This window comes from Poromitra crassiceps (genome assembly GCF_964638095.1).
Source record: "Poromitra crassiceps genome assembly, chromosome: 2".
Taxonomy (NCBI): Eukaryota; Metazoa; Chordata; class Actinopteri; order Beryciformes; family Melamphaidae; genus Poromitra; species Poromitra crassiceps.
In genome coordinates, this window is record NC_139624.1 from 111,037,590 (window position 1) to 111,063,219 (window position 25,630).

The window sequence follows — 25,630 nt, forward strand, 5'->3', positions numbered from 1 at the left end:
TTTCTTGTAGACTTTCTGAAGCCTTTTTATGATCCACAGTACGAACTGGAGGGCTACAAATATCCCACGCTAAACCTGGTGTGTCTTTGGTCAGGAAGACTGAAGTGTCACTGTGAACCCCATGCCCAAGACTCACCACAGCAGGCTGCTGTGCGCCAGCACCATGCGCAATGGTTGGACAGGAAACTGAAAGTCACTGATCTTCACAAGGCTGCAACCTTCTTGTGGCCAAAGATGCTCCCCAGTGAACAAAGAGAAGATGTGCGAGATTATGTCAAGTCCCGACTCCCGACTGGCACAACTACCACCAGAGGAGGATGATGCAGAAGAGGAAGAGGCAGGTGCGTCCATGTCTGTGCCAGTTCCACCACCCGCTTCCAAGAGAGCACGAGTGTTTTCAGAGTGGGAAAATGTTGCTGGACGACCTGAAGACGATGAGGTGGAGAGATACGTCACACAGCGGCCAGTGATGACCAACGAGCGGGACAAACATATGGTTTATCCCAGGCTCTCCCAGTTGGCCAGACAGGTGCTGTGCATGCCAGCAAGCAGCAGCGGGAGGGTCTTCAGTGTGACAGGCCGTACCATCAAGCAGCAGCGGGAGGGTCTTCATTGTGACAGGCCGTACCATCAAGCAGCAGCGGGAGGGTCTTCAGTGTGACAGGCCGTACCATCAAGCAGCAGCGGGAGGGTCTTCAGTGTGACAGGCCGTACCATCAAGCAGCAGCGGGAGGGTCTTCAGTGTGACAGGCCGTACCATCAAGCAGCAGCGGGAGGGTCTTCAGTGTGACAGGCCGTACCATCAAGCAGCAGCGGGAGGGTCTTCAGTGTGACAGGCCGTACCATCGAGAAAAGTAGGACGCACCTCAAACCCGACACCGTCGACACGTTGCTGTTCTTCCACGGTGTGTTGTGAAGACACATTCGTTATGTAAGCACTCAAAAATCAGTGGGAAGCACATGTAGGCTATAGACTGGCTTATCTGACATTATTCTTATTCTAAATCATTGTCCATCTTTTTTCATGCTCCGTGAGGCGTTGGTGTTGTCCCCGCCAGCCTGGATCACAGCCGGACGAAAGCTGCTGCAAACAGCACAGCAGTCTGAAAATGTTTTTTTTTTTTTAAGAAAGTTTAAACTGAGAAAATGCATACAGAAAACTAGAATGACTGCAACGCGGACTTATGCCTCCGCCATTAGTTCATTCTTGAGTCCAAATCACCATTTGAGGCAAATTGGAAGAAATTCCGTCAAGGCGCTCCTGAGATGTTGCGTTACAGAGCTTGGAAATTGGGTGTGTGAGGTCACAGTGACCTTGAACTTTGACCACCAAAATGTAATCAGTTCATCCTTGAGTCCAAGTGGACGTTTGAGGCAAATTCGAAGAAATTCCATCAAGACATTCCTGAGATATCGCGTTAACAAGCTTGAAAATGGCATTCGAGAGGTCACAGTGACCTTGACCTTTGATAACCAAAATGGAATCAGTTCATCCTTGCGTCCAAGTCGATGTTTGAGCCAAATCAGAAGAAATTCTATCAAGCCGTTCTTGAGATATTGTGTTAACGAACTTGGGAATGGCGTTTGTGAGGTCACAGTGACCTTGAAGTTTGACCACCAAAATGTAATCAGTTCATCCTTGAGGCCAAGTTAATGTTTGAGGCAAATTTCATGAAATTCCGTCAAGGCATTCCTGAGAAATGGCGTTAACAAGCTTGAAAATGGCGTTGGAGGTCACAGTGACCTTGACCTTTGATCACCAAAATGTAATCCGTTCATCCTTGCGCCCAAGTCGACGTTTGTGCCAAATTGGCAGAAATTCCATCAAGCCGTTCTTGAGATATCGCTTTAACGAACTTGGGAATGGCGTTCGTGAGGTCACAGTGACCTTGACCTTTGACCACGAAAATCGAATCAGTTCATCCTTGAGTGCAAGTCGATGTTTGAGGCAAATTTGATGAAACTCCGTCAAGGCATTCCTGAGATATTGCGTTAACAAGCTTGAAAATGGCGTTCGAGTGGTCACAGTGACCTTGACCTTTGACCACCAAAATCTAATCAGTTCATGCTTGAGTCCAAGGCGATGTTTGAGGCAAATTTGATGAAATTCCGTCAAGGCGTTCCTCAGATATCACGTTAACGAACATCGTACGGACATACGGACGGACAACCCGGATCCATAATGCCTCCGGCCTGGCTATCGCCATCGGCGGCGGAGGCATAATAAAACATGTGCATGTGATGTAGAAACTCACTCCAGTACAGGGCAGACTTAACCCTGACTTTTTTTGTATCAAGTTATTTGTTTATTATGTAATTATTAAAGATTTTAATATTAATATTATTATTATTGTCATGTTATTGTTATTGTCAAAGATCATGGCCGGTGGTGCTGGCCTGGCATGGGGGTGATTCCGCAGACATGGCCATGTGAAGTCTGTGGAAAGCGAGTTCAAACCAACTTAATTCAGTGCAAGGGCTGTCAGAAGTGGGTCCATCGGAGGTGCAGTGGGGTAAAAGGCAGCCTGCAGGCAGCAAGTGAGACATTTGAGTGTAATGGCCCATTTCCACCGCTGGTATCAGCGCGGCCAGCTCGTCTCGCTTTTTTGTCTCGTTCCACCGATCAAAAACATGGACAGCCCAGGTTGAGTCGGCGTTGAGTCGTGCTAGTTTTGGTCCCTGCTTTGTTGAGGTTCCAGGGCTGTGGACCCGGTGATATTATACCGTGACGTGAAAACACTGCAGACGACTGATTGGTCAGGCAGAATTGTGTTTACTGTATCTACTCACTGTCAATGCTGGATACCAGTTTAGTGGAGCTTACCTTCTCTTCTGTTAATGTTATTTCCATCAGTCTTTTGTGTTGCTGCCTTCGGCTCTGGTGAAATAAAATCGATCTCCTTGCTCAGCTTAACATGACGGTGGTTTTCAATTGTTTTGAGAGAGAAAAAGTCCGCTCCTCGGGAAGCCCTTTGTAGTTGTGTGGTGCGTTGGTTCCGCTAGGCCGGAGGCGGGGGTCTAGTGAAGCCGCGGTCTTGCCTGGTGAGAGGCCGCCGGGGTAGAGGCTTCCCTTCTCCCTGTAGCGCAATTCCCGTCCCCCGCGCAGTGCATGCATGTGAGTTTGAGTAACAACAAAGTGATATCCATTCTCCTAGCCGATTGTCACATTTTCCCATGTACACTGTAGGTCATTTAGAGGCACCAGTATTTCATAACCAGTTTAAAAGTTCTGTGTATGGATTTAATTTTAACGTTATACGTTATAGCCTACTTCGTCTATGGGCGGAGGGCAGATATGCGGTCGCTATGACGACCAGGTGTGGGCGGAGGTGAGTAAACTTGTTATGGAAACAGAGTCTATATCAAGTAGAGATGAGTACGACCAGGTCGAGTAGAGCTGTACTGTGCTGTTATATGTGGTGGAAATGAGCCATAAGTGGTCTAGAAGAAAAGTCTCACAGGTAGTCGCAGACGAGAAAGAGTGTCTAGTAGTAAACGGAGAGACATTAAGTGGTGGATAGCTTTTGCTATCTTGGAGACATGCTGAATGCGGATGGAGGGGTGGACCTGGCGGTGACTGCAAGGGTGCGGAGTATATTTAAGCAATATCACACGAGAGGGAGTGCTGTTGTTGGCTAATATCGGCACTGCTGTGATTCGGTCGTAGGCACGAGGCCGCAGGCTGAGTGCCGAAGATAATCACGGCAGTGCCGATATTAGACAACAACAGCACGACCTCGAGTGTGATATTGCTTTTATACAACAGTTCTATTAAACAAAGCTGATTTAAAATTTTTTACAAAAAGCTGAGAAAATATATGATTTCTCTATTTATTCCTCCGCCAAACAAAAATAGTTCCCTCAGCTTTCTGCTTTGCCGAAAATGTAGCCTAATCAGCCTAATTAACTGCAGGCTGTCTACTTTACTACTGTCTCCTCTACAGCTGTGAAGCATTTTGTTAATTAGGGCAGCTGTGAATATATATATCTGACTCTCTCATTGTGACATTGTGCTATTTGGTTGTTTTTTGTCTGGCTTTTTCTCAGGCTCAGGCTCTTAATTGTATTGTCATTATCTTGGGTGAGCCGGGCTTGGGTCCAGTAAATGGAAGTTGCCAATTTAATAAGATGAAACGCAATTCATCAACGTACGCACGTGGATAAAAACAGGCTGTCAGCGCATGTTTCATGAATCCCATGTAGGAGATTCTTATTTTCCTCTTATTGCATTGTGCTAATAAACATTATTTACTATAACTTTCACTACTTTTGAAGCGCAGAGCTTTCATCTTGGATTTTGAGGTTGGGGCCCCAAGACCGGGTAGGTCACAGGGGGGCATTCCCATCTTTGACCTGGGAGGCTGGGAAATTCCTAGTTCCCAATACAGATGAAATGCGCTATAACTGTGGTTGTGTTTGTGCAGAAGGGAACCCCGGGGTGTAGTGCCTGCTGTGTCCCAACAGAAGGGAACCCTGGGGTGCAGTGCCTGCTGTGTCCCAACAGAAGGGAACCCTGGGGTGCAGTGCCTGCTGTGTCACAACAGAAGGGAACCCTGGGGTGCAGTGCCTGCTGTGTCCCAACAGAAGGGAACCCTGGGGTGCAGTGCCTGCTGTGTCACAACAGAAGGGAACCCTGGGGTGCAGTGCCTGCTGTGTCCCAACAGAAGGGAACCCCGGGGTGTAGTGTCTGCTGTGTCACAACAGAAGGGAACCCCGGGGTGCAGTGCCTGCTGTGTCACAACAGAAGGGAACCCTGGGGTGCAGTGCCTGCTGTGTCACAACAGAAGGGAACCCTGGGGTGTAGTGCCTGATGTGTCACAACAGAAGGGAACCCTGGGGTGCAGTGCCTGCTGTGTCACAACAGAAGGGAACCCCGGGGTGCAGTGCCTGCTGTGTCACAACAGAAGGGAACCCCGGGGTGTAGTGCCTGCTGTGTCACAACAGAAGGGAACCCTGGGGTGTAGTGTCTGCTGTGTCACAACAGAAGGGAACCCTGGGGTGTAGTGCCTGATGTGTCACAACAGAAGGGAACCCTGGGGTGCAGTGCCTGCTGTGTCACAACAGAAGGGAACCCCGGGGTGCAGTGCCTGCTGTGTCACAACAGAAGGGAACCCTGGGGTCTAGTGCCTGCTGTGTCACAACAGAAGGGAACCCTGGGGTGCAGTGCCTGCTGTGTCACAACAGAAGGGAACCCTGGGGTGTAGTGTCTGCTGTGTCACAACAGAAGGGAACCCCGGGGTGTAGTGCCTGCTGTGTCACAACAGAAGGGAACCCTGGGGTGTAGTGCCTGCTGTGTCACAACAGAAGGGAACCCCGGGGTGCAGTGCCTGCTGTGTCACAACAGAAGGGAACCCTGGGGTGTAGTGCCTGCTGTGTCCCAACAGAAGGGAACCCTGGGGTCTAGTGCCTGCTGTGTCCCAACAGAAGGGAACCCTGGGGTGCAGTGCCTGCTGTGTCCCAACAGAAGGGAACCCCGGGGTCTAGTGCCTGCTGTGTCCCAACAGAAGGGAACCCTGGGGTGCAGTGCCTGCTGTGTCACAACAGATTTACCAGTGTGAAGAACATGATAAACAAGCAGCACCATCACAAGGATAAAGCAAATGGGTGGTGAGCTTTAGGCAAGGGCGAAATGTCCATAGGGACAGGGGGGCATGTCCCCCTCCCTTTTCAAAATCCAGATCTTGACTCCCCTAGGGCATTCAGGATATATGGTTTTCCTAGGTAGATTGTCAATAAGGCGGTTTCTGAGAAATTTCCAGAACACAATTGCTCACCACCATAAATGCAATTCTTTTATACCAAATGACAACCAGATTTTTTTCTATGGTCTTCCTCAAGGTCTTGGGGCCCTATCTTCCCAAAAGCGCTAATTTAGCGGCATAACACCTGGCGGATGGCGCAAGGCGGACTGCTATCTTCCCTGCCCTAAGGCACGCGCAAACAGGTGCGCAAGCGCTATTAGGGGATAGCGCCTGTCGGCAGATAGGGCCCTTGGTGTCTTAATGTGTTTTGGAGCCATAACCACACAAATAATTGACAAATCTCTAAATAAATATATTTACCCTAATGAGAAAAGGAGCAAATATGATGGTTAAAACTGAATAATGACATCACAACAGTCTAATCCTATTGTTAATTTAAAATGAGATATTCCTCTAAATCTGGCTTCAAATGGCAAAAAATTTAGAAAAACGTTTCGCCGGCGACCTTTGATCGTCGCCGGATTTGGGCCTGTACAAATTGTGTCCCCCCGCCTCACCCCCCCCCCCCCCCCCCCCCCCCCACACACACACACACACACCTTTGAAATCAGAGTGAGTGAGTGACGGTGTTCATGTTTCATGTTTTCATGGGGGCGGCTTTAGCTCAGGAGGTAGAGCGGGTCGGCCAATGACGCAAGGGTTGGCGGCTCGATCCCCGCTTCCTCCCAGCTGCTGTCGTTGTGTCCTTGGGCAAGACACTTAACCCTCCTTGCTCCCGATGGTGTGTAGGCACCCGCCGCCATCGGTGTATGAATGGGTGAATGTAGACTACCTACTGATTGTAAAGCGCTTTGGATAAAAGCGCTATATAAATGCAGGCCATTTACCATTTTCTCTTAATTGAACATCTCTGACACAATCATAGGAACCAGGTCACTTTACAAGCACCTGGAAGAAACAGTCACAGGCCCTGTTCAGACCTGGTATTAAAGCCACAATGTGTAACTATTTTACCACGTGTCCGAGCCGGTTTTGATCCGGGGGGGAAAGGGGGGCTGGCTGGCAAAGTCCTGATTCGTGGGGGCTTTTGGGTCTCTTTGAGGAGGCAGATGGGTACAGGACGACAGTATTGTCACAGTAGCAGGAGTTTGACTTCGACACAATACTAAGTTTAATATCTAAGAATTAAATACTACTATCCAAAATAGTTAGGCTACATTATCCCCCTGGCACCAGTTTGTCCAGTTGAGGTGAACCGGGATCCAGTTGAAAACATGGTGGACTGTTTGATGTTGTTTCCCATGTTTTAAACTGTTTGGGTACACTCTAGTCTACACAACAAAACTGAGGCTCTGCTCCTCCTCCTCCAGCATCTGGAGGTGCTTGAGAAACAGATTTGGACGAACTGTCATACATTTATAAAATTCAACATAGAATTCAGTGTTTCGCAACGGTATCAAGGTGTGTGTGTATGTGTGTGAGGCTGTGAGCGACCATGTCTATGTTTTGTTTTACTGGGTGTGTTCATTTTACTGTTCTTACTGTTTATCATATAAGTTTGAAAACTGTCAAACTGAATGGTCGTACATTTCACTATCTCCTTGTTTGATAACTGCTTTTCTGTGTGTGTGTGTGTGTGTGTGTGTGTGTGCGTGTGTGTGTATGTACGTGTGTGTGTGTGCGTGCGTGCATGCACAGTCATCCTCCGGTCTTCGTCCCAGCCAGTTGCCATCGTCCAGAACAAGCTCTCTGAAGACAGTAAAGGGTTGGTTTCTGTCTCCGCCGTCGAGCCACACAACCCCGAACCGGCCAGGCCCAGCCCCAAAGCCACAGCGGACGCAGCCGTGGACACCATGCAGGGCTTCAACACTGAGCCCGACGACTCCGCCGTCACCAGCTCCAACCAGGTGACCTTTGAACCCAACTGGGAGCCTCAGATCATCAACTTGGAGACCCTGCGGGGGCAGCTGCAGGAATTTTCCAGAAGGCCCTTAGCTCAAATGACTGGGTCGAAAGATGAGAGGAAGAGGAAGCTGAAAGGAAAGAAAAAAAGAAAGAAAAAAAGTGATTTGGATTCTGATTCTGAAAAGAAAGATGTAGTAGAAAAAGCATTGCAATGCACTGCCACTGGGTGCGACAAAATGTTCAATGATTTAAGCACCTTGCACAGACACATGAAAATCCATAAAGGACTGAAGCCATACGATTGCATCTTCTGCTCCAAAAGCTTCAGACAACTGACTCAGCTGAAAACACACCTGCGCATACACACAGGTGAGTGGATAATGAGCACGTTTGTGGGAAGTAACTAGCCTATATTGCATTTATTATAGCAATAATAGCAGAGAGAGCTTTCTTCACTGAGATTCTGGGTCCAGCGGTGCTGCAGTCGGTACGAGGTGCAACTACATTTCCACTGACATGGCTTTTCCAAGTCCAATACCAATACTATACTGTATCTTTATTGAAGCTGCATGTGTGAACCAGCGTCTGAAAAAATATAAATGGTGGTAAATGGCGAGAGACAATCATTTTGTGAACCTGTTTGAATTGTGCCATGAGGTACACATGATGTTTGTCCATTTAAAAGATAACTTTGCAAGTCAAGAAAGTCGCAGTTTGTCGTAATACTGTTGCACTGTAAATGATAAATCAGAAGGACTACACACAACCAGTCGCCTAAGTAACATCATAACCTTCTCTCCCACTAGGCCATGTTGGTGTTGGTGGGACGTATATTGTGCGAGACGAGAGATGTAGTTGATTGAGTGGTTTCATACAAAACTAAATGTAAAGTTTCAGTTTTACGACAAACTGCGACTTTCTTGACATGCAAAGTTATCTTTTATATTGACAAAAATGTACATGTGGACTTCCTGGCACAATTCATACGGGATAAAAAAAGTATCGTCTCCTGCCGTTAACCAACATTCATATTTTTTCAGCGGCTGGTTCGTATACTGTATGCTGAAGCAGGAAGTGACACCAACTTTGGCTCTCTATTGTTGTCAGTGTGGAAAAGTCTCTGAAACAACATTGAGATCATCATAGGACATTAAAACTGTGTTGTCTAATTCATATTTAATAAAAGGCCAGTATCAACATCACCAAAGTACCCATAAAAATCATATACCTTTTTTTACATCCGTTTATATGCGGGGGTTTTAAATGCAGGTAAACAGCGTGTGTTAAACGCAGAAAAATAGGCCATTGACACTTTCACATCACCTCCAAACCCATTACAGCTGATCGCTCAAGAGCAGTGGTACGCAACCTTGCCCTACTCAGGAGCCACATTGACAAAAATAATTATTTGCAAGAGCCACAATCCAAAAACATCCCTTTCCTCAAAAACAAATATTTTGACCTTTCCATCTCCATTGACAACACTACTGTGTTTTCCTCTCAAACAGCTAAGAACCTTGGAGTGATCCTTGACAACCAGCTGTCCAACTCAGCCTACATCGCAGCAACTGCTCGCTCCTGTAGGTTCTCCCTGTACAACATCCGCAAAATCAGTCCGTTTCTCACAAGGGAAGCAACACAACTCCTGGGCCCCGTTCCAATACCCATACTTCCATACTATTTAGTAGGCAAAAAAAGATTTAGTATGTCCCAATACATAGTATGTCAGATGCAGTCCTTTGCGCAGCAGGAAGTTATGTCTTCTTCTTCTTCTTCTAATGTTTTATGGCGGTTGGCAAACAACTTTTTGTGCATTACCGCCACCTACTGGAGTTACGTCGCACTGACTGAGCTGCGTGTTCATGAATGAGATAATTAAGTTTAAGAAAGCCTTGAAATATGTTAAAACCAAACAAGCATGGTGTGTACCAAAACATGCATATCTTGATTCCTGTTTAGAACTCTGACTTAATGTTTTTGCTTTATTTATTTTGTTTTGTTTATTTGATTGTCTGTTCCAATTTTGTAAATGTTTAGTCTGAATTTTTTGTATAATGTACTGTTTGTTACTGCCAGACTTTGTTTATTGAATTAAAAAAAAAATGTGGCGCTGCGGACGTCGGCGGAAGTGAGCAAGAGGTCGGAGTTCAGGAAGCTCACGTGACGACAGATGTAGTGTGTCCCAATAGTATGCATTTTGCATGCATGCTGCACACTACAATCCATACTTTGTGAGGGCAGCGGCAGTACATACTACAAGAAAGAAGTACAAGTATGGGTATTGGAACGGGGCCCTGGTCCAGGCACTTGTTATCTCTCGCTTGGACTACTGCAATGTTCTTCTGGCTGCCGCAGCCATCCAACCGCTTCAGCTCATTCAGAACGCTGCAGCCCGTTTGGTGTCCAACCAACCTAAATTCTCTCATGTCACTCCCCTCTTCCGTGACCTTCACTGGCTTCCCATCTTGGCTCGCATCAAATTCAAGACACTGGTACTGGCCTACAGGGCAGTCCACATGTCAGCCCCTTCGTATCTCAAATATATGGTCAAGTTCCAAACTTCGCATCGCTCCCCCCGCTCCTCCACCCCGCCAGAATGGCCGAATCACTGCCAATTTTTCGGCGGAGACTAAAAACTAAAAACCCTTCTTGAACTAACATCTTTTAATTTAAAAAATAATAATAATAAAAAATACTAATGCTACATGTTACTTATTCCTTCTCTAACTACTTCCTAGTGGTGCTAGTCTATCAAAATATCTTAGCTGTCATTGATTGTGTTGCATAGTTGTTTTCTGTACTGTTGACAAATTGTGATATTGTAAGTTGCTTTGGACAAAAGCGTCTGCTAAATGACGTAATGAATGTAATGTAATGTAACAGGAACGCCTTGACGGAATTTCTTCCAATTTGGCTCAAACGTCAACTTGGACTCAAGGATGAACTAATTAGTATTTGGTGGTAAAAGAACAAAAGTTAAGGTCACTGTAGTCTCCCCTCCCTACTGGGAGAGGAGTCTGGCGCCACAGGTCTACATAGTGGGATTGCGATGGCCGGCGCTTAGCGGCAGTGCCCATGGAAAATAGTTTCCAACAATCCAACTGGCAGTTTTCAGCGTGTAGCAACGAGCTAGCGTGTAGGTTTCTACTGTTAGCTTGCTAGCTAGTTAGCGTTGTTGTTTTCACTGAGGCGGCAGGGCACTATTTACAGCGACACACAGGGAGGAGGGAGCGGAAGCCGCTCTGATTGACATGGTCGGAGCCAATGACAGAGCTTGTAATAAGCCGGGAGCGGACATCCGGCAGCGACTGAAACAGTCGCTCTAATGGGAGAGCAGAGTAGAGCAGGGGAGGGTTTATCCCAGTTATGGAGACCTGCGGCGCCAGCCTCCTCTCCCAGTAGGGAGGGGAGGCTGGCCAGCGAGACTAAGGTCACTGTGACCTCACAAATGCCATTTTAAGCTCGTTAACGCGATATCTCGGGAACGCCTTGATGGAATTTCATCTAATTTGCCTCAAACGTCCACTTGGACTCAAGGATGAACTGATTACATTTCGATGGTCAAAGGTCAAGGTCACTGTGACCTAATGAACGCCATTTTCACGCTCGGTAACGCCATATCTCAGTAACACCTTGACGGAATTTCTTCACATGTCAAAATCTGGACAGACATGGATGTCGACTGCTCACTTGTTGGTGGAGGCATATATCGTTCCAGTTGTGTATTTATTTATTTTAAGTAGGACAAAAAAGAGCCAACTACCCATGAAGGAGCTGCATGTGGTTCAGGAGCCGCAGGTTGAGTATCACTGCCCCAGAGTGTGCGTTTCAGTGGAGGAACTGACTGTCACCATGGCTGCAGGTGCACAAAGTGCTTGTGCTTTTTTGATAACAGCGCTCCCGCCTTGATGTTGCACTGGAACAACCTATTAGCCTTCAGTTCTTATCGATTTAAGTTATTTGGCACAGAATCGTCAAAGTTGTCCTGCTTTGCTACTGTGATTGGTCAAAGAGTTCAATGATTGACAACAGACAGCAACCAATCAGCATCACCATCACCGAAGGACACCAATGAAGGATTCATTGGGGCTGGATACCAGGCTACTAGCTTCCGGTGTTATTGCGAGATTGATGTAGCGTTGTCTCCTTGAGGAGAGGAGTGCTGTAGCCTAATGCACGCTTTCCCCTTCTGTTGGCATAATCTGTCAGTCTGGCTTCGCTGGACACTGTAAAGACATTTTAAAATAACCGTTAAGAAACATTTTCATCAAGTGCGAAGCACTGATGTCTGTTCTCAAGCGGCCAAAAATAGCGTTTCCATCGGTGGTTCTATTTATATTGCATGCCTATGCGATCCAATAAACTATTGTAGAGTCATTTGAGCCGGTAGTAAATTGCCCTTTGCATCTTTTAGACTGAAGAAAAAGACTGTCGTGTGGAGTGGGTTTTTGTGCCAATCTAAAAGGATGTAAAGGATGTACTCATGGATATTATGGCTTTTATACAACAAGTAGTACAAGTACCAACACATGTACGCTGTCTGAAAAGTTAAATAAAAGATGGTGATAGAGGGCATGAAAGATGGCTAAGCAAGAATTAACATGGAAGATAATTTAATCTTTGACAAGGTATGCATAGATTTTAATGGGGAATTATCAGAACTAATATAATGTCTTAAGAATAACTAGATTGACTGAAAGTATCTTTTGTTTAAAATGAATTATCCTGTCTCTTTCTCCATTTTCTCTCTTAGGAGAGAAGCCGTTCGCCTGCTCGCAGTGCGACAAGTGTTTTGCTCAGAAGTGCCAGCTGGTGGCTCACTGCAGAATGCACCATGGGGAGGAGAAGCCGTACACCTGTGAGCGCTGCGGCCTGAAGTTCGCCACCTCCTCCAACTACAAAATCCACCTGAGGTACATGAGCTGCATTCAGAATACATCATATCTTACCTGTATTACTGATGGTGTTTTGGGAGTTCACATACCTGACTTTGTTTTTGTTTGTGCTTGTGTTACAGACTGCACAGCGGGGAGAAACCTTATGTGTGTGACGTCTGCGGTCAGGCCTTCACCCAGTCGAGCACGCTGACCTATCACAAGCGACGACACACGGGAGAGAAACCGTACCAGTGTGATCTGTGTGGCATGTCTTTCTCTGTCTCCTCCTCTCTCATCACACATGCAAAAAAACACACGGGTAAGACATTTATTTATCCGGGGAAAGTTGTGAGCGTTGTGTGTGCTCTGCAGTGAAAACAATATAGCCATGGTTATGTATTTAATGTGATAAAACACCAAAAGCTGAACTAAAACTTTCTTCATTGGGATCAAACCAGTGTTTCCGTTATCCAGTAATTGCCAGACTTTTACCATTCAAATTTACACATGGTGGTCCAACACACTTTCAGAACAGACAATAGGCTAATTAAACTTGACAAGCTCAGCTGGGAATATTTCCTCTTAACTTTAAACTGATGGAACAAAAGGTAAGAATAGGCTATTATTGTTAGTTATCTGTAGCCTTCATCTGAGAACTGAAAGCACTTGCCAGTGATATGAGCATTATATCCACCTTTTTTCTTTTCTTTTTTTACTCCTTTCGTCATCTCAAACAACCCCCTGCGAATTCCACTGTGGGCTCCATTTAACAAGCCCTTCTGTGGAATTTATGGGCTCTTGCCTGAGACTCAGCACTCAAGGCAGCATGGAGACATGCATTTCTCAATTCCCAAGCTTGCATTTTGGGTCGTTCCGTTTGATAGACTGGTCATAGAAGCATGGTTGGCGCAGATAATTTACGGCAATCTTGAGGTTATAGGCTATAGCCTGCTATCAATTGTTTTTAAGCTCAATAAACACAGATCTAATATTTTAATATTTGTCTGGTATCCCATCTGTCCGTTAAACTGAAATCATCCAGGACACATGTCCGGGACCAATTTTTGATAGCGGAAACACTGGATCAAACACACATTCAGCTCTTTGGCAGGCCAAACTCCCTGTTCGCCACCAGCTACAGTGGCTGGGGCATTTTTTAATTCACCTGCTACTTTACCTGTTTGATCATTGTTATTTTTTTAATTTAAAGGTAGCTCCAAATAGGGCATAATTATATGCCAAAGTGTATGGAAAGGAGGTGAAAGTTGCAAGACAAAACCATAGATTGTATAAAAAATATGGACGTAGCTACCATGACTCATTGGTTTATTGACGCTGCCATCTTGGCTCGAGACCACAGGTTTTCGAGAGCCACAGCAACGCCTGCTATTGGTCCGTGAACGGGGAGCTGCACGATCACTGGACAGGCGACCTGTCAATCACGCCCAAAGGTTTTTTAATCGTCTATTTTACTCTAAATGTGTGAGTTATATAAAAACAACAACCCCCATACAGTTGCCATGAAAGGTGAAATTAGTTATAGAGCCCAAAACCATTTTTTGAACCAGGCTGTAAACATGTTTATTTCTGCTGTAAACTGGGGCATTTTAACATGGGGGTGAATGGGGATTGACTCCCTTTTGGAGCCAGTCTCAAGTGGCCATTTGAGGAACTGCAGTTTCTGGTACTTCCGCATTGGCCTCAATCCGATGAAACAAATCTGCCCCCTTTGCTGCTTCTGGCTCCACAAAACGCCAAACTCGAGTGTCCAAATCAATGGGTGACGTCACGGTGGCTACGTCCATATTTTTATACCGTCTATGGACAAAACTTGGCCAAAAACAGGTGGTTAATTTCATTCTGCTCAACTCTGTTATTCTTATTGTAACAACTCCTTCATTATGCAACATTTTTGAAAGTATTCTGAATATGCCTTTGCTGTCTGTGTTTTGAGTGTTTTTTTGTGTGTGTGTTCCAGGTGAGAACCCTCACAAATGTTCTCAATGTACACTGAGTTATACAACCTCTTCTACACTGAAGCAACACATGAGCAGGCAACACCCAGGTAAGCCTCCTGATGCGTTGATGTTTCAGCATGTATTACTTTTCCCTGGATTGAGTAGTGTAATAAACTACAACATAAATACTATTAGTAGAGATGCACCGATTGATCGGCACGTGACCGGAAATGGCCGATTTTCAGCTGATCGGCCATGACTGGTCCCCTGCGTCAGTCTACATATCCATGACTGGTCCCCTGCGTCAGTCTACATATCCATGACTGGTCCCCTGCGTCAGTCTACATATCCCATTCTGTGTGCCGGGCGGCTCCCCCCCTTTTTTCACGTGACGAGCACGCAACCCAAAGCAGAGAGACAGATGCCCAGCCACCACACACATGCCAGCATGTCCTCCTCTCAGTGAGGAAATTCTTCACCGTCAATGAAGAAGACAACGCTCGCAGTTTGTCACGCATGCAAGTCGAAAATAAGCCATGGAGGAACAGCTGGCCGAGTCCCGCTCGGCTGGAGTTCAGTCTGAGCGGCTCATTCACCTCTCTCTCCCTCTCCATCTGCCCCCTCTCCCCTGCAGCAGGGCCACAGCGCACCACAGCTGGCTTGGCGAGGTGAATGTGAGCATTTATGGAGCCGTGTGTCCAGTATACAAGAGAGGACTAGGCCTATTTGTTTCGTATTGCGAATAGAACGACGGACGAGCATAATAATAAAACAAATCAGACTCTGTTCAAGGTTTTCTGTAGCCTGGTAAACCAGCCCGTCACGTGAACTCACATTTCATTTGGTTCTGCGAGACGGTCTGGCCCCGGTCTCACCCAGTCTTTAGCAGGGGCAGGAGCATGGGCGGGCGTAGTTGCCTTGACAGACAACTCCTTCAGCCAATCAGCGTCGGATCCAATCAAACCCAAATCCACTCGGGAGAATGGCAAAAACATATTTTCCGCCGAGAAACTCTGCGGTTGTGGCGATACTCCTGTACTTGTTTAATTGTTGTTATTGAGTCTATTTCTGCAATAACTGCACTTTATGGCTGTTTAAACTAGACAAACGCTGACATGACTCCTCGAGACGATCAGGCAAGGAGGCGGCCATTACTGTTTTGTTAGTGCAGTGCTAGTGGCGTTCCTGATTGGCCAACTTGTGCTGTCAATCACAGTGGAGTCGCTGATTGGCTCTTCCGCTCTGCAGCTTCTGCTAAACCCCCCCACTGGCGTCGGGGCCAGACCGTCACGGAGAACCAAATGAAATGTGAGTTCACGTGACGGGCTGGTTTACCAGGCTAGGTTTTCTGTGCGTGACGATTTATTTTCGGACGAAATTTCGGACTGTGTGTAAACTCTGACTCAACTCGGACTGAATCGTCAACTCATAAACTAATTTCCTCTTCTACTCAAGAACAGCCTAGAACAGCCAAATCCACAACTGTGGAGTGGGCGTGGCTTCGAAGGTCTGGAGGAGCTGCTAGCGTATAAACTCCTTGATCACATTTTGATGTTCTGTTGCACCCGTTTTCTTTTGGAAAAGTAAATGCATGATAGCTGTGGGATATACTGGATTTTCTTCTTTTCTTTATTCATTGTATTTGCACACAAAAAGAAAATCACACCCAAAACAGTCTTTTTTATTGTCTATTTTGCTCTAAACGGGCAAGTTATATAAGAATTCACCCCCCGTACAGTTGTCATGAAAGGTGATATTTGTTTTTTGTACCAGGCTGTAAACATGTTTATTTCTGCTGTAAAGTCATAGAGTATAGACACCCTATTCTTTCCTGTGCATGCATTAGAAAGTAGCCCCCGCACCCCTCCTGCTAGTTTCAATGCTATTGAACGGTACAGCAGCCCATTCAGTCACCAAAAAGACACATTCCAACTAGAGGTTAGATTCTCTGCCCGACCCTGAGCCCCGCCCGACTGGGCTCGGGGCCGGGTCGGCCCGGAATTGCCCTTCTACTCTTCGGACCGGGTCAGGCCAGGCTAGTGATCAGATATTTATATAATTGGGGTAATATTTGGTGTGATAATGAGAATGTTATAACATTCTTCTAACCTTAAAACCTTATGTCTTCATAAAACTGAACAGACAACAGGGTTATGGTTTAAACAGCCAACTTACTAAGAACATTTCGGGGCCGGGCTCGGGCCCATAAATGCAGCCAATGGGATGGGCCGGGCCCAGACAGAACCTTTTTTTGGGCCCTATCTAAGCTCTAATTCCAACAGCGCCAAAACACTTATGTACATTTTGTGACTTGTGTACTCACCACACGATGAAATAATAATCCAAAATTATGGGAAACCGTCAAGTAAATACATAGCCAGAACTAACATGGCGGAACTAAAGTAACTTCCGCCTTGACTGAGGCGCATGCGCTGTGTGCAGTCATCAGTACTTCCGGGTATGTGACCGTTTCCCGTAACTTTGGATTATTATTTGATCACGTGGTACACGCTGTTGGAATGTGTGTTTTTGGTGACTGAATGGGGTAGGTTGCTGTACCGTTCACTACCATTGTAGTTAGCAGGACGGGCTCATTTCTAATGTGCGCACAGGGAAGAGAAGGGTATCCATCTTCTCCTCTTACTATCAGGAATAGGGCAAATAGGCGAATTTCCCAAAATGTTGGTGTGTTCCTTGAACATGGGGTCAATGGGGAATGACTCACTTTTGGAGCCAGCCTCAAGTGGCCATTCGAGGAACTGCAGTTTTTGGCACTTCCGCATTGGCCTCAATTCTCTTAACAACCAGAAGCAAACAATCCACCCCCCCAGTACTGAGTGCCATTGTGTTTGTGCAGAGGGGAACCCCGGGGTGCAGTGTCTGCTGTGTGGCAACAGGTTTGCCAACGTGAAGAACATGATGAAACACCAGAAGATGAAACATGCCGACGAGCAGCAGCACCACAAGGAGAGAGCAAATGCTGGTGAGCTTTAGGCCATGTTTAGACCATCATTCTCTCTGCATAAAACGGCAAACTGTCGCATTCTGGCTTTTGATTCCGTGTTTATACACAGCGTTTGTGATATTGATTGCCGTGCAGATGGAGCCACAAATGTCACCGCCAACTCTGAGCAGCGTCAAGTCAGCCAGTCAGGAATATGAGTGTCCTCAGCTCTGAGTTCATGTGTCAAGTCAGCCAGTCAGGAATATGAGTGTCCTCAGCTCTGAGTTCATGTGTCAAGTCAGCCAGTCAGGAATATGAGTGTCCTCAGCTCTGAGTTCATGTGTCAAGTCAGCCAGTCAGGAATATGAGTGTCCTCAGCTCTGAGTTCATGTGTCAAGTCAGCCAGTCAGGAATATGAGTGTCCTCAGCTCTGAGTTCATGTGTCAAGTCAGCCAGTCAGGAATATGAGTGTCCTCAGCTCTGAGTTCATGTGTCAAGTCAACCAGTCAGGAATATGAGTGTCCTCAGCTCTGAGTTCATGTGTCAAGTCAGCCAGTCAGGAATATGAGTGTCCTCAGCTCTGAGTTCATGTGTCAAGTCAGCCAGTCAGGAATATGAGTGTCCTCAGCTCTGAGTTCATGTGTCAAGTCAGCCAGTCAGGAATATGAGTGTCCTCAGCTCTGAGTTCATGTGTCAAGTCAGCCAGTCAGGAATATGAGTGTCCTCAGCTCTGAGTTCATGTGTCAAGTCAACCAGTCAGGAATATGAGTGTCCTCAGCTCTGAGTTCATGTGTCAAGTCAGCCAGTCAGGAATATAAGTGTCCTCAGCTCTGAGTTCATGTGTCAAGTCAGCCAGTCAGGAATATGAGTGTCCTCAGCTCTGAGTTCATGTGTCAAGTCAGCCAGTCAGGAATATGAGTGTCCTCAGCTCTGAGTTCATGTGTCAAGTCAGCCAGTCAGGAATATGAGTGTCCTCAGCTCTGAGTTCATGTGTCAAGTCAACCAGTCAGGAATATGAGTGTCCTCAGCTCTGAGTTCATGTGTCAAGTCAGCCAGTCAGGAATATGAGTGTCCTCAGCTCTGAGTTCATGTGTCAAGTCAGCCAGTCAGGAATATGAGTGTCCTCAGCTCTGAGTTCATGTGTCAAGTCAGCCAGTCAGGAATATGAGTGTCCTCAGCTCTGAGTTCATGTGTCAAGTCAGCCAGTCAGGAATATGAGTGTCCTCAGCTCTGAGTTCATGTGTCAAGTCAACCAGTCAGGAATATGAGTGTCCTCAGCTCTGAGTTCATGTGTCAAGTCAGCCAGTCAGGAATATGAGTGTCCTCAGCTCTGAGTTCATGTGTCAAGTCAGCCAGTCAGGAATATGAGTGTCCTCAGCTCTGAGTTCATGTGTCAAGTCAGCCAGTCAGGAATATGAGTGTCCTCAGCTCTGAGTTCATGTGTCAAGTCAGCCAGTCAGGAATATGAGTGTCCTCAGCTCTGAGTTCATGTGTCAAGTCAACCAGTCAGGAATCTGAGTGTCCTCAGCTCTGAGTTCATGTGTCAAGTCAGCCAGTCAGGAATATGAGTGTCCTCAGCTCTGAGTTCATGTGTCAAGTCAGCCAGTCAGGAATATCAGTGTCCTCAGCTCTGAGTTCATGTGTCAAGTCAGCCAGTCAGGAATATGAGTGTCCTCAGCTCTGAGTTCATGTGTCAAGTCAGCCAGTCAGGAATATGAGTGTCCTCAGCTCTGAGTTCATGTGTCAAGTCAACCAGTCAGGAATATGAGTGTCCTCAGCTCTGAGTTCATGTGTCAAGTCAGCCAGTCAGGAATATGAGTGTCCTCAGCTCTGAGTTCATGTGTCAAGTCAGCCAGTCAGGAATATGAGTGTCCTCAGCTCTGAGTTCATGTGTCAAGTCAGCCAGTCAGGAATATGAGTGTCCTCAGCTCTGAGTTCATGTGTCAAGTCAACCAGTCAGGAATATGAGTGTCCTCAGCTCTGAGTTCATGTGTCAAGTCAGCCAGTCAGGAATATGAGTGTCCTCAGCTCTGAGTTCATGTGTCAAGTCAGCCAGTCAGGAATATGAGTGTCCTCAGCTCTGAGTTCATGTGTCAAGTCAGCCAGTCAGGAATATGAGTGTCCTCAGCTCTGAGTTCATGTGTCAAGTCAGCCAGTCAGGAATATGAGTGTCCTCAGCTCTGAGTTCATGTGTCAAGTCAGCCAGTCAGGAATATGAGTGTCCTCAGCTCTGAGTTCATGTGTCAAGTCAGCCAGTCAGGAATATGAGTGTCCTCAGCTCTGAGTTCATGTGTCAAGTCAGCCAGTCAGGAATATGAGTGTCCTCAGCTCTGAGTTCATGTGTCAAGTCAGCCAGTCAGGAATATGAGTGTCCTCAGCTCTGAGTTCATGTGTCAAGTCAGCCAGTCAGGAATATGAGTGTCCTCAGCTCTGAGTTCATGTGTCAAGTCAGCCAGTCAGGAATATGAGTGTCCTCAGCTCTGAGTTCATGTGTCAAGTCAGCCAGTCAGGAATATGAGTGTCCTCAGCTCTGAGTTCATGTGTCAAGTCAGCCAGTCAGGAATATGAGTGTCCTCAGCTCTGAGTTCATGTGTCAAGTCAGCCAGTCAGGAATATGAGTGTCCTCAGCTCTGAGTTCATGTGTCAAGTCAGCCAGTCAGGAATATGAGTGTCCTCAGCTCTGAGTTCATGTGTCAAGTCAGCCAGTCAGGAATATGAGTGTCCTCAGCTCTGAGTTCATGTGTCAAGTCAGCCAGTCAGGAATATGAGTGTCCTCAGCTCTGAGTTCATGTGTCAAGTCAGCCAGTCAGGAATATGAGTGTCCTCAGCTCTGAGTTCATGTGTCAAGTCAGCCAGTCAGGAATATGAGTGTCCTCAGCTCTGAGTTCATGTGTCAAGTCAGCCAGTCAGGAATATGAGTGTCCTCAGCTCTGAGTTCATGTGTGGCCATTGGCATCTCAATCTCACACCATTACTCCACGCATGCTCCTCTCAAGCATCTCCTCTCAACATATTCCCGCGTCAGCGTGGTCATTAACCTCCTGCATGTCCCACACTCTCATTCATAAAGTCCTTCCACTTCCTCGTTTGTCGTCGAAAATGGCATCACCAGCCCTACACGGTCAGGAAATCGTGCAAGCTCAAATGTCCTTTACACCCGCATACTCCACCTATCATCCATTCACCCAGCGCAAATGGCCTACATTCCTAGATAATTTTACAATTGAATACATTTTTTCATTAGACCTACATGAAGTATATAAGCCGATTCAATTATTTAATTAAATAAAATGGAAACCCTGAACAGGAACATGGGTTTTATTCATAGTTGACATCACTACACTTTTTTTTACATTACAACATACGTTTCTCTAAATACTTGAAAATGAAAACATTATGTTAAAATATACCAAAAATTTTTTTTTATGCAATTCACTTATGGTTATCAGTTTTATAAGCACACATATAATGAAATATTGATCATGAAAAAAGTTTTAAGCAGGTATACTCAAACTTTTGATTTGTGTGAGCGTGTGCAAAGCAAAGTGGTGCAAAAGCATGTGAAAAACTTTAAGCCCAAAACAAACCAGCGCTGCAGCACTATGCGGTGCATCCTCTTATGGGTCTCGTCGCCAGTGTGTGGTACTCAAATTTTTTCCCAAGGTTGGCAGGTCTGGATAACTTTGCGCTGTTCTGTCTGTGTGTGTGTGTGTGTGTGTGTGTGCATGCATGCGCAGGCGTCCTCCTGGCTTCATCCCAGCCAGTTGCCATCATCCAGAGCAAACTCTCCAAAAACAGTAAAGGCTTGGTTTCTGTCTCCGGCATCAAGCCTCACAACCTCAGAGCCAGAGTGGGCGCAGTCAAGGCCGCCGTGCAGGGCTTCAAGGCAGGGCCCGATGACCCCTCCGTCATCTGCTCCAACCAGGTGACCTTTGAACCCGACCACCCTGCCATCACCAGCTCCAATCAGGTGACCCAGGTGACCTTTGAACCCGACCAGGAGCTTCAGACTATCAACTCGGACACACTGCATGCCCCGGTGGAGAAGCTGCGGCCGCCTTCGCCTGCAGAGAACCTGCAGCAGATCATCATCAGGACCGTGGAAGAAGGCGAGCAGTGCTCCTCAGCAGTGAGAGCCGAGGCCCCCCCCAGCTCATTTAGCCGCCATCTTTCATTGGCTGAGTGACAGAAAACGCATAGTGACATGGTGCAGGGTGTAGGCCGGTGGTTGGACCAGTCATCAGCAGCCATGCGTCTGTCTCTACTAACTGGACACTGAACCAAAACCCGCTCACTCTGGATAACAGCTTTACTTCAATGGTCAGTCTATCAGAGAGTGGATTTCAGCTCAGAAGTTAGTTCTTCCAGTGCAGGGAACTAAACAGTTTCTTCTTTTTTCTTTTTCTTCCCTGTCAAAATGAAAATGACTAGAAAAATAAGGAAATCTGGATGGAATTTACCAGCATTCATCCGGTGATAATTTGCACTTCTGGTTAGATTGAAGAGTCAACTCAAAAAAATAGTAAAGAAGAGTTGAATTTATATTTTATTTGAATGAGAATGGAAAGAAATGTGTAATGAGAAAGACAGTCCTGTGTTGACAGTTTTTTTTAGTTTGTATCTGTGTTTGACTTGTTTGTGATGGTAGTTTTATTAATAACATCTTCTAGTAGCCATTGTTTCGTAAATGACTCATCTTTTTTTAAAGCGGTTTGAATTTTCGTATCAAAATTTGTGCAAAAATTTAGAAAATGTACATTGTTGATGCTCTCCTGCTTTCTTTCCACTTTCTTTACCTCTTCCTTTTTTATTGTGAAGAAAAATAGGTGCATTGCTTGTTAATGGAGATGAAACAATATGAATATGAAGTTCACCGCTGTAAAAAAAAAATACAGGAAAATAAAATGCACAAATGTATGTCCGTTTTTCTCAATACTGTATTTCAGATATACTATCAAGGTTAAATAGACAATGCTCCACCCTTTCCACCCCTGTGTTCACAGGTATAGATCAGTCTCCAGTGGGAGTGTCTCAATAATTGACTACACATTTATCACCTTAAAAAGACCCAAGACACTGACAGACTTGAACACCACAACATTATTTACACATAATGATGCCTAATAACATACTCTATTTACAATGATATTTACAAAAATAGCGCAACAGATAGGCTAATGAAGACATTGGCCTTGCAGCTTTCACTAATCATTCCAAAGTGTGCCACATTTATCTTGGATACACCACCAAACAAGGTATATTTGATACCCAAAACTGTACTGCTAGAGATTACCCAATAGCAGCAGTACATTTCAATGGCTTCAAACATGACTTCTCATCATTCAGGTTCCAGGGCATTGAGAAGTGACTGCCAGACGGAGAGAGGTGGTAACATTGACTAACTAACTTAACTAAGCTAACTTTATCCCCCAAAGGTTGAACGATGAGATTCCATGGCATGTTAGGATCTAAGGCAGTGGTGACCTTGCCCTACTCGGGAGCCACATTGACAAAAAAGATCTTTGCAAGAGCCACAATCTGAAAAAGACCCTTTCCTCCTTTTATTTTTCTTTAAGATTTTTATTTATTTTAAGTAGGAATTAAAAGAGCCACAACTACCTATAAAGGAGCCGCATGTGGCTCTAAAGCCTCGATTTGAGTATCACTGCTCTAAGGAGTTTTGGCTATCAAACAGACCTTGTTTGGTTGTGTAGTGTATCCAAGATAAATGTGGCACAATCAAATGCTAACTAGAACGACCACACCGCGGATAGCCTATATGCCTCCGCCAACAAGTGAGCAGTCGACAGCCATGTCTTTCCAGACTAACCTGGCGTCACCAGGCTCTCTCAGAGGGGAGAGGGCCTGGTACTGTATGCGTTACTGAGGCAGGAAGACAGAAGAAGACCCGCCCCCATTTTCCGGTGGCCTGTGCTGCAGTGTTTTCGTTCCCCCACAGAAATGCAACAGTAGACAGTCGCTACGAGTTAGAGAAGAAATAAGAAGCATGGCCATACCAAACGAAGTGTTTGTTTTTAGCTAACGCTAGTTACTCGCGCCGCCCATGTTCTCTAAACGGAGCGCAAGAATTGAGCGGAATATTTTTCCTGGAGCACACCATGGTCTTCCGCCCACAGCCGGAAAACTCGGAGCGAGGTTTTTCCATCCGGGCTAGTCCAAACTTTGATGTTTGAGCCAAATGGGAAGAAATTCCGTCAAGGCCCTACTGAGATATGGCATTAACGAGCTTGAAAACGGCATTGGTGAGGTCACAGTGACCTTGACCTTTAACCACCAAAATGTAATCAGTTCATCCTTGAGTCCAAGTGGACATTTGAGCCAAATGTGACTATTAATCAGTCAATACGTTAGTGAGATATCGCATTATGAGCTTGAAAATGCCGTCAGTGAGGTCACAGTGACCTTGAAATTTGACCACCAAAATCCAATAAGTTCATCCTTGAGTCGAAGTGGACGTTTGAGCCAAATGTGATAACGTTCAGTCAAGGCATTTCTGATCATGTTAACAAGCTATAAAATGACGTTCATGAGGTCATAGTGACTTTGACCACCAAAATGTCATCAGTTCATCCTTGAGTCCAATTGGAGGTTTGAGCCAAATGTGACGAAATTCCGTCAAGGCGTTCCTGAGATGTCGCGCTAACGAGCTAGAAAATGGCATTGTGAGGCCACAGTGTCGGGTATTAAATTCCTGACACGGCCTAATTGTAACCGGGCAGCTCCCCTTCTGAGCTCCTGCCCCCTCTTCTCAAAACAAAACATGAAAACCCTAATATGGTTTATCTGTATGAAATGCAATGTTCTTCAAATGAGAAGTCAGTCCAGTATCGTTTCTTCAAAGTGAGGTTTATTCTCAAAAAGTAGCATGATACAGATGATAGATTCTGTGAGAGCCGAAGGATGCTCTGACAGAAGGCGACGCATGTGTGTAAAAGCCCCAACAGTGTCTTAGTGAAGCCCTGTTTTATACACTCTTGGTCAGTCAAAGCACATTTTCCTGGCAAGAACGTCACTTAGCTCATCGTGTCATCGTGACCTGGCTCTACTGCTTCAGGACAAAACCATTCAACTATTGCTCAATGTTCAGAGACTGATCCTCCAAACATAATTTTCGGCCTTCAGTGTTATTTCCCAATCTTATGGAACATCAGTTTGATGAATGACCATATTTTCGCAAAAACATATTGACGACAAACTGTGGTTGAGCAATCTGGTTATACAACATGCTCAATAGGCCTTATACAACATCTCAACCTTGTTTTCCACAAACCGGTGGACCACCAAACAGGGTGCGAACCAACTCTACACCCACAACAGTGACCTTGAAGTTTGACCTTTGACCACCAAAATATTCCATCAAGGCATTCCTGAGGGATGGATGGACGGACAACCCTGCCTCCAGCTCGGCTATCGCCGGCGGAGGCATAATAAAAGGAGGGCAGAGGCGTTCAATGCAGGTGAGGTCAGACGGTGCTCTTTGGTCAAAAATGTGATAACATGCAAGTAAAAAAAAAAAAAAAAAGATTCAATGCACTCTTCCCAGATTTACAAAAGCTGTAATTAGCTAAAGGCTTAGTTCATTCATTGCTGAACAAATTAAAATGCATATAACCTCACAAGTATGCCCTCCCAACATAAAAAGCACCACCAGAGGTCAGTACTAGAAGAAACTGTGGAAAGGGTGGAGCAGGGCCACTGCTCCCTACATGCGCACAACGCACTGAGCGTAGTAGGGCACCAAGTCTAGGGGAAAAATGCTGTAAAACAAAAAAATTAGATGAAATCTCTTGATGCTTACTGCTGACTGCGTAGCCCATAGATATAAATGCGTGTTTATATCTATTGTAGCCTACTTTGTGCGTATGCCTAAACCAGAGCCATGTAGATAGAAGAGTCCCGACATCTCCATTCACTCCAATTGACCAGTTTTTTACTCTCAAGAGTTCCAAGGAAGTAAGGTCCTGGATTAAGCAGCACTGTCGAGTTGCAGCAAAATGGACAGTTTGTGTTGTACTCTGAAAGTTGTTGTTTTTTCTTGAATCAAATTGTACATTATCAGCTTTATTTTAGCATGCAAAATTGGGGCGAGACCCATTCCTGGCTGTTCATCGGCTAATGAGTCTCGCATTTTGGTCAAATAAATTTGGACCGGGCTCGTGGCCCGGTCCGAGCAGTGGTCCCCAACCACCGGGCCGCGAGCCCGGTCAAAAAAAAAAGAAATTG

General features: G+C 45.8%; 1 protein-coding gene across 2 annotated transcripts in view; it reads left to right on the forward strand.

The window, feature by feature from the left end:
* The window catches only part of LOC310771951 (uncharacterized protein), a 48,452-nt gene extending 26,220 nt beyond the window's left edge, over positions 1–22,232 (forward strand). For both annotated transcript variants that reach the window (XM_083631957.1, XM_083631958.1), the window contains 6 exons: positions 7,401–7,976; positions 12,361–12,520; positions 12,625–12,803; positions 14,463–14,549; positions 17,300–17,425; positions 21,124–22,232. In XM_083631957.1, the coding sequence (XP_083488083.1) occupies positions 7,401–7,976; positions 12,361–12,520; positions 12,625–12,803; positions 14,463–14,549; positions 17,300–17,425; positions 21,124–21,572 (1,577 nt within the window). In that variant the 3' untranslated portion in view covers positions 21,573–22,232. The remainder of the gene's footprint in view (positions 1–7,400; positions 7,977–12,360; positions 12,521–12,624; positions 12,804–14,462; positions 14,550–17,299; positions 17,426–21,123) is intronic.
* Positions 22,233–25,630: the final 3,398 nt, after the last annotated feature.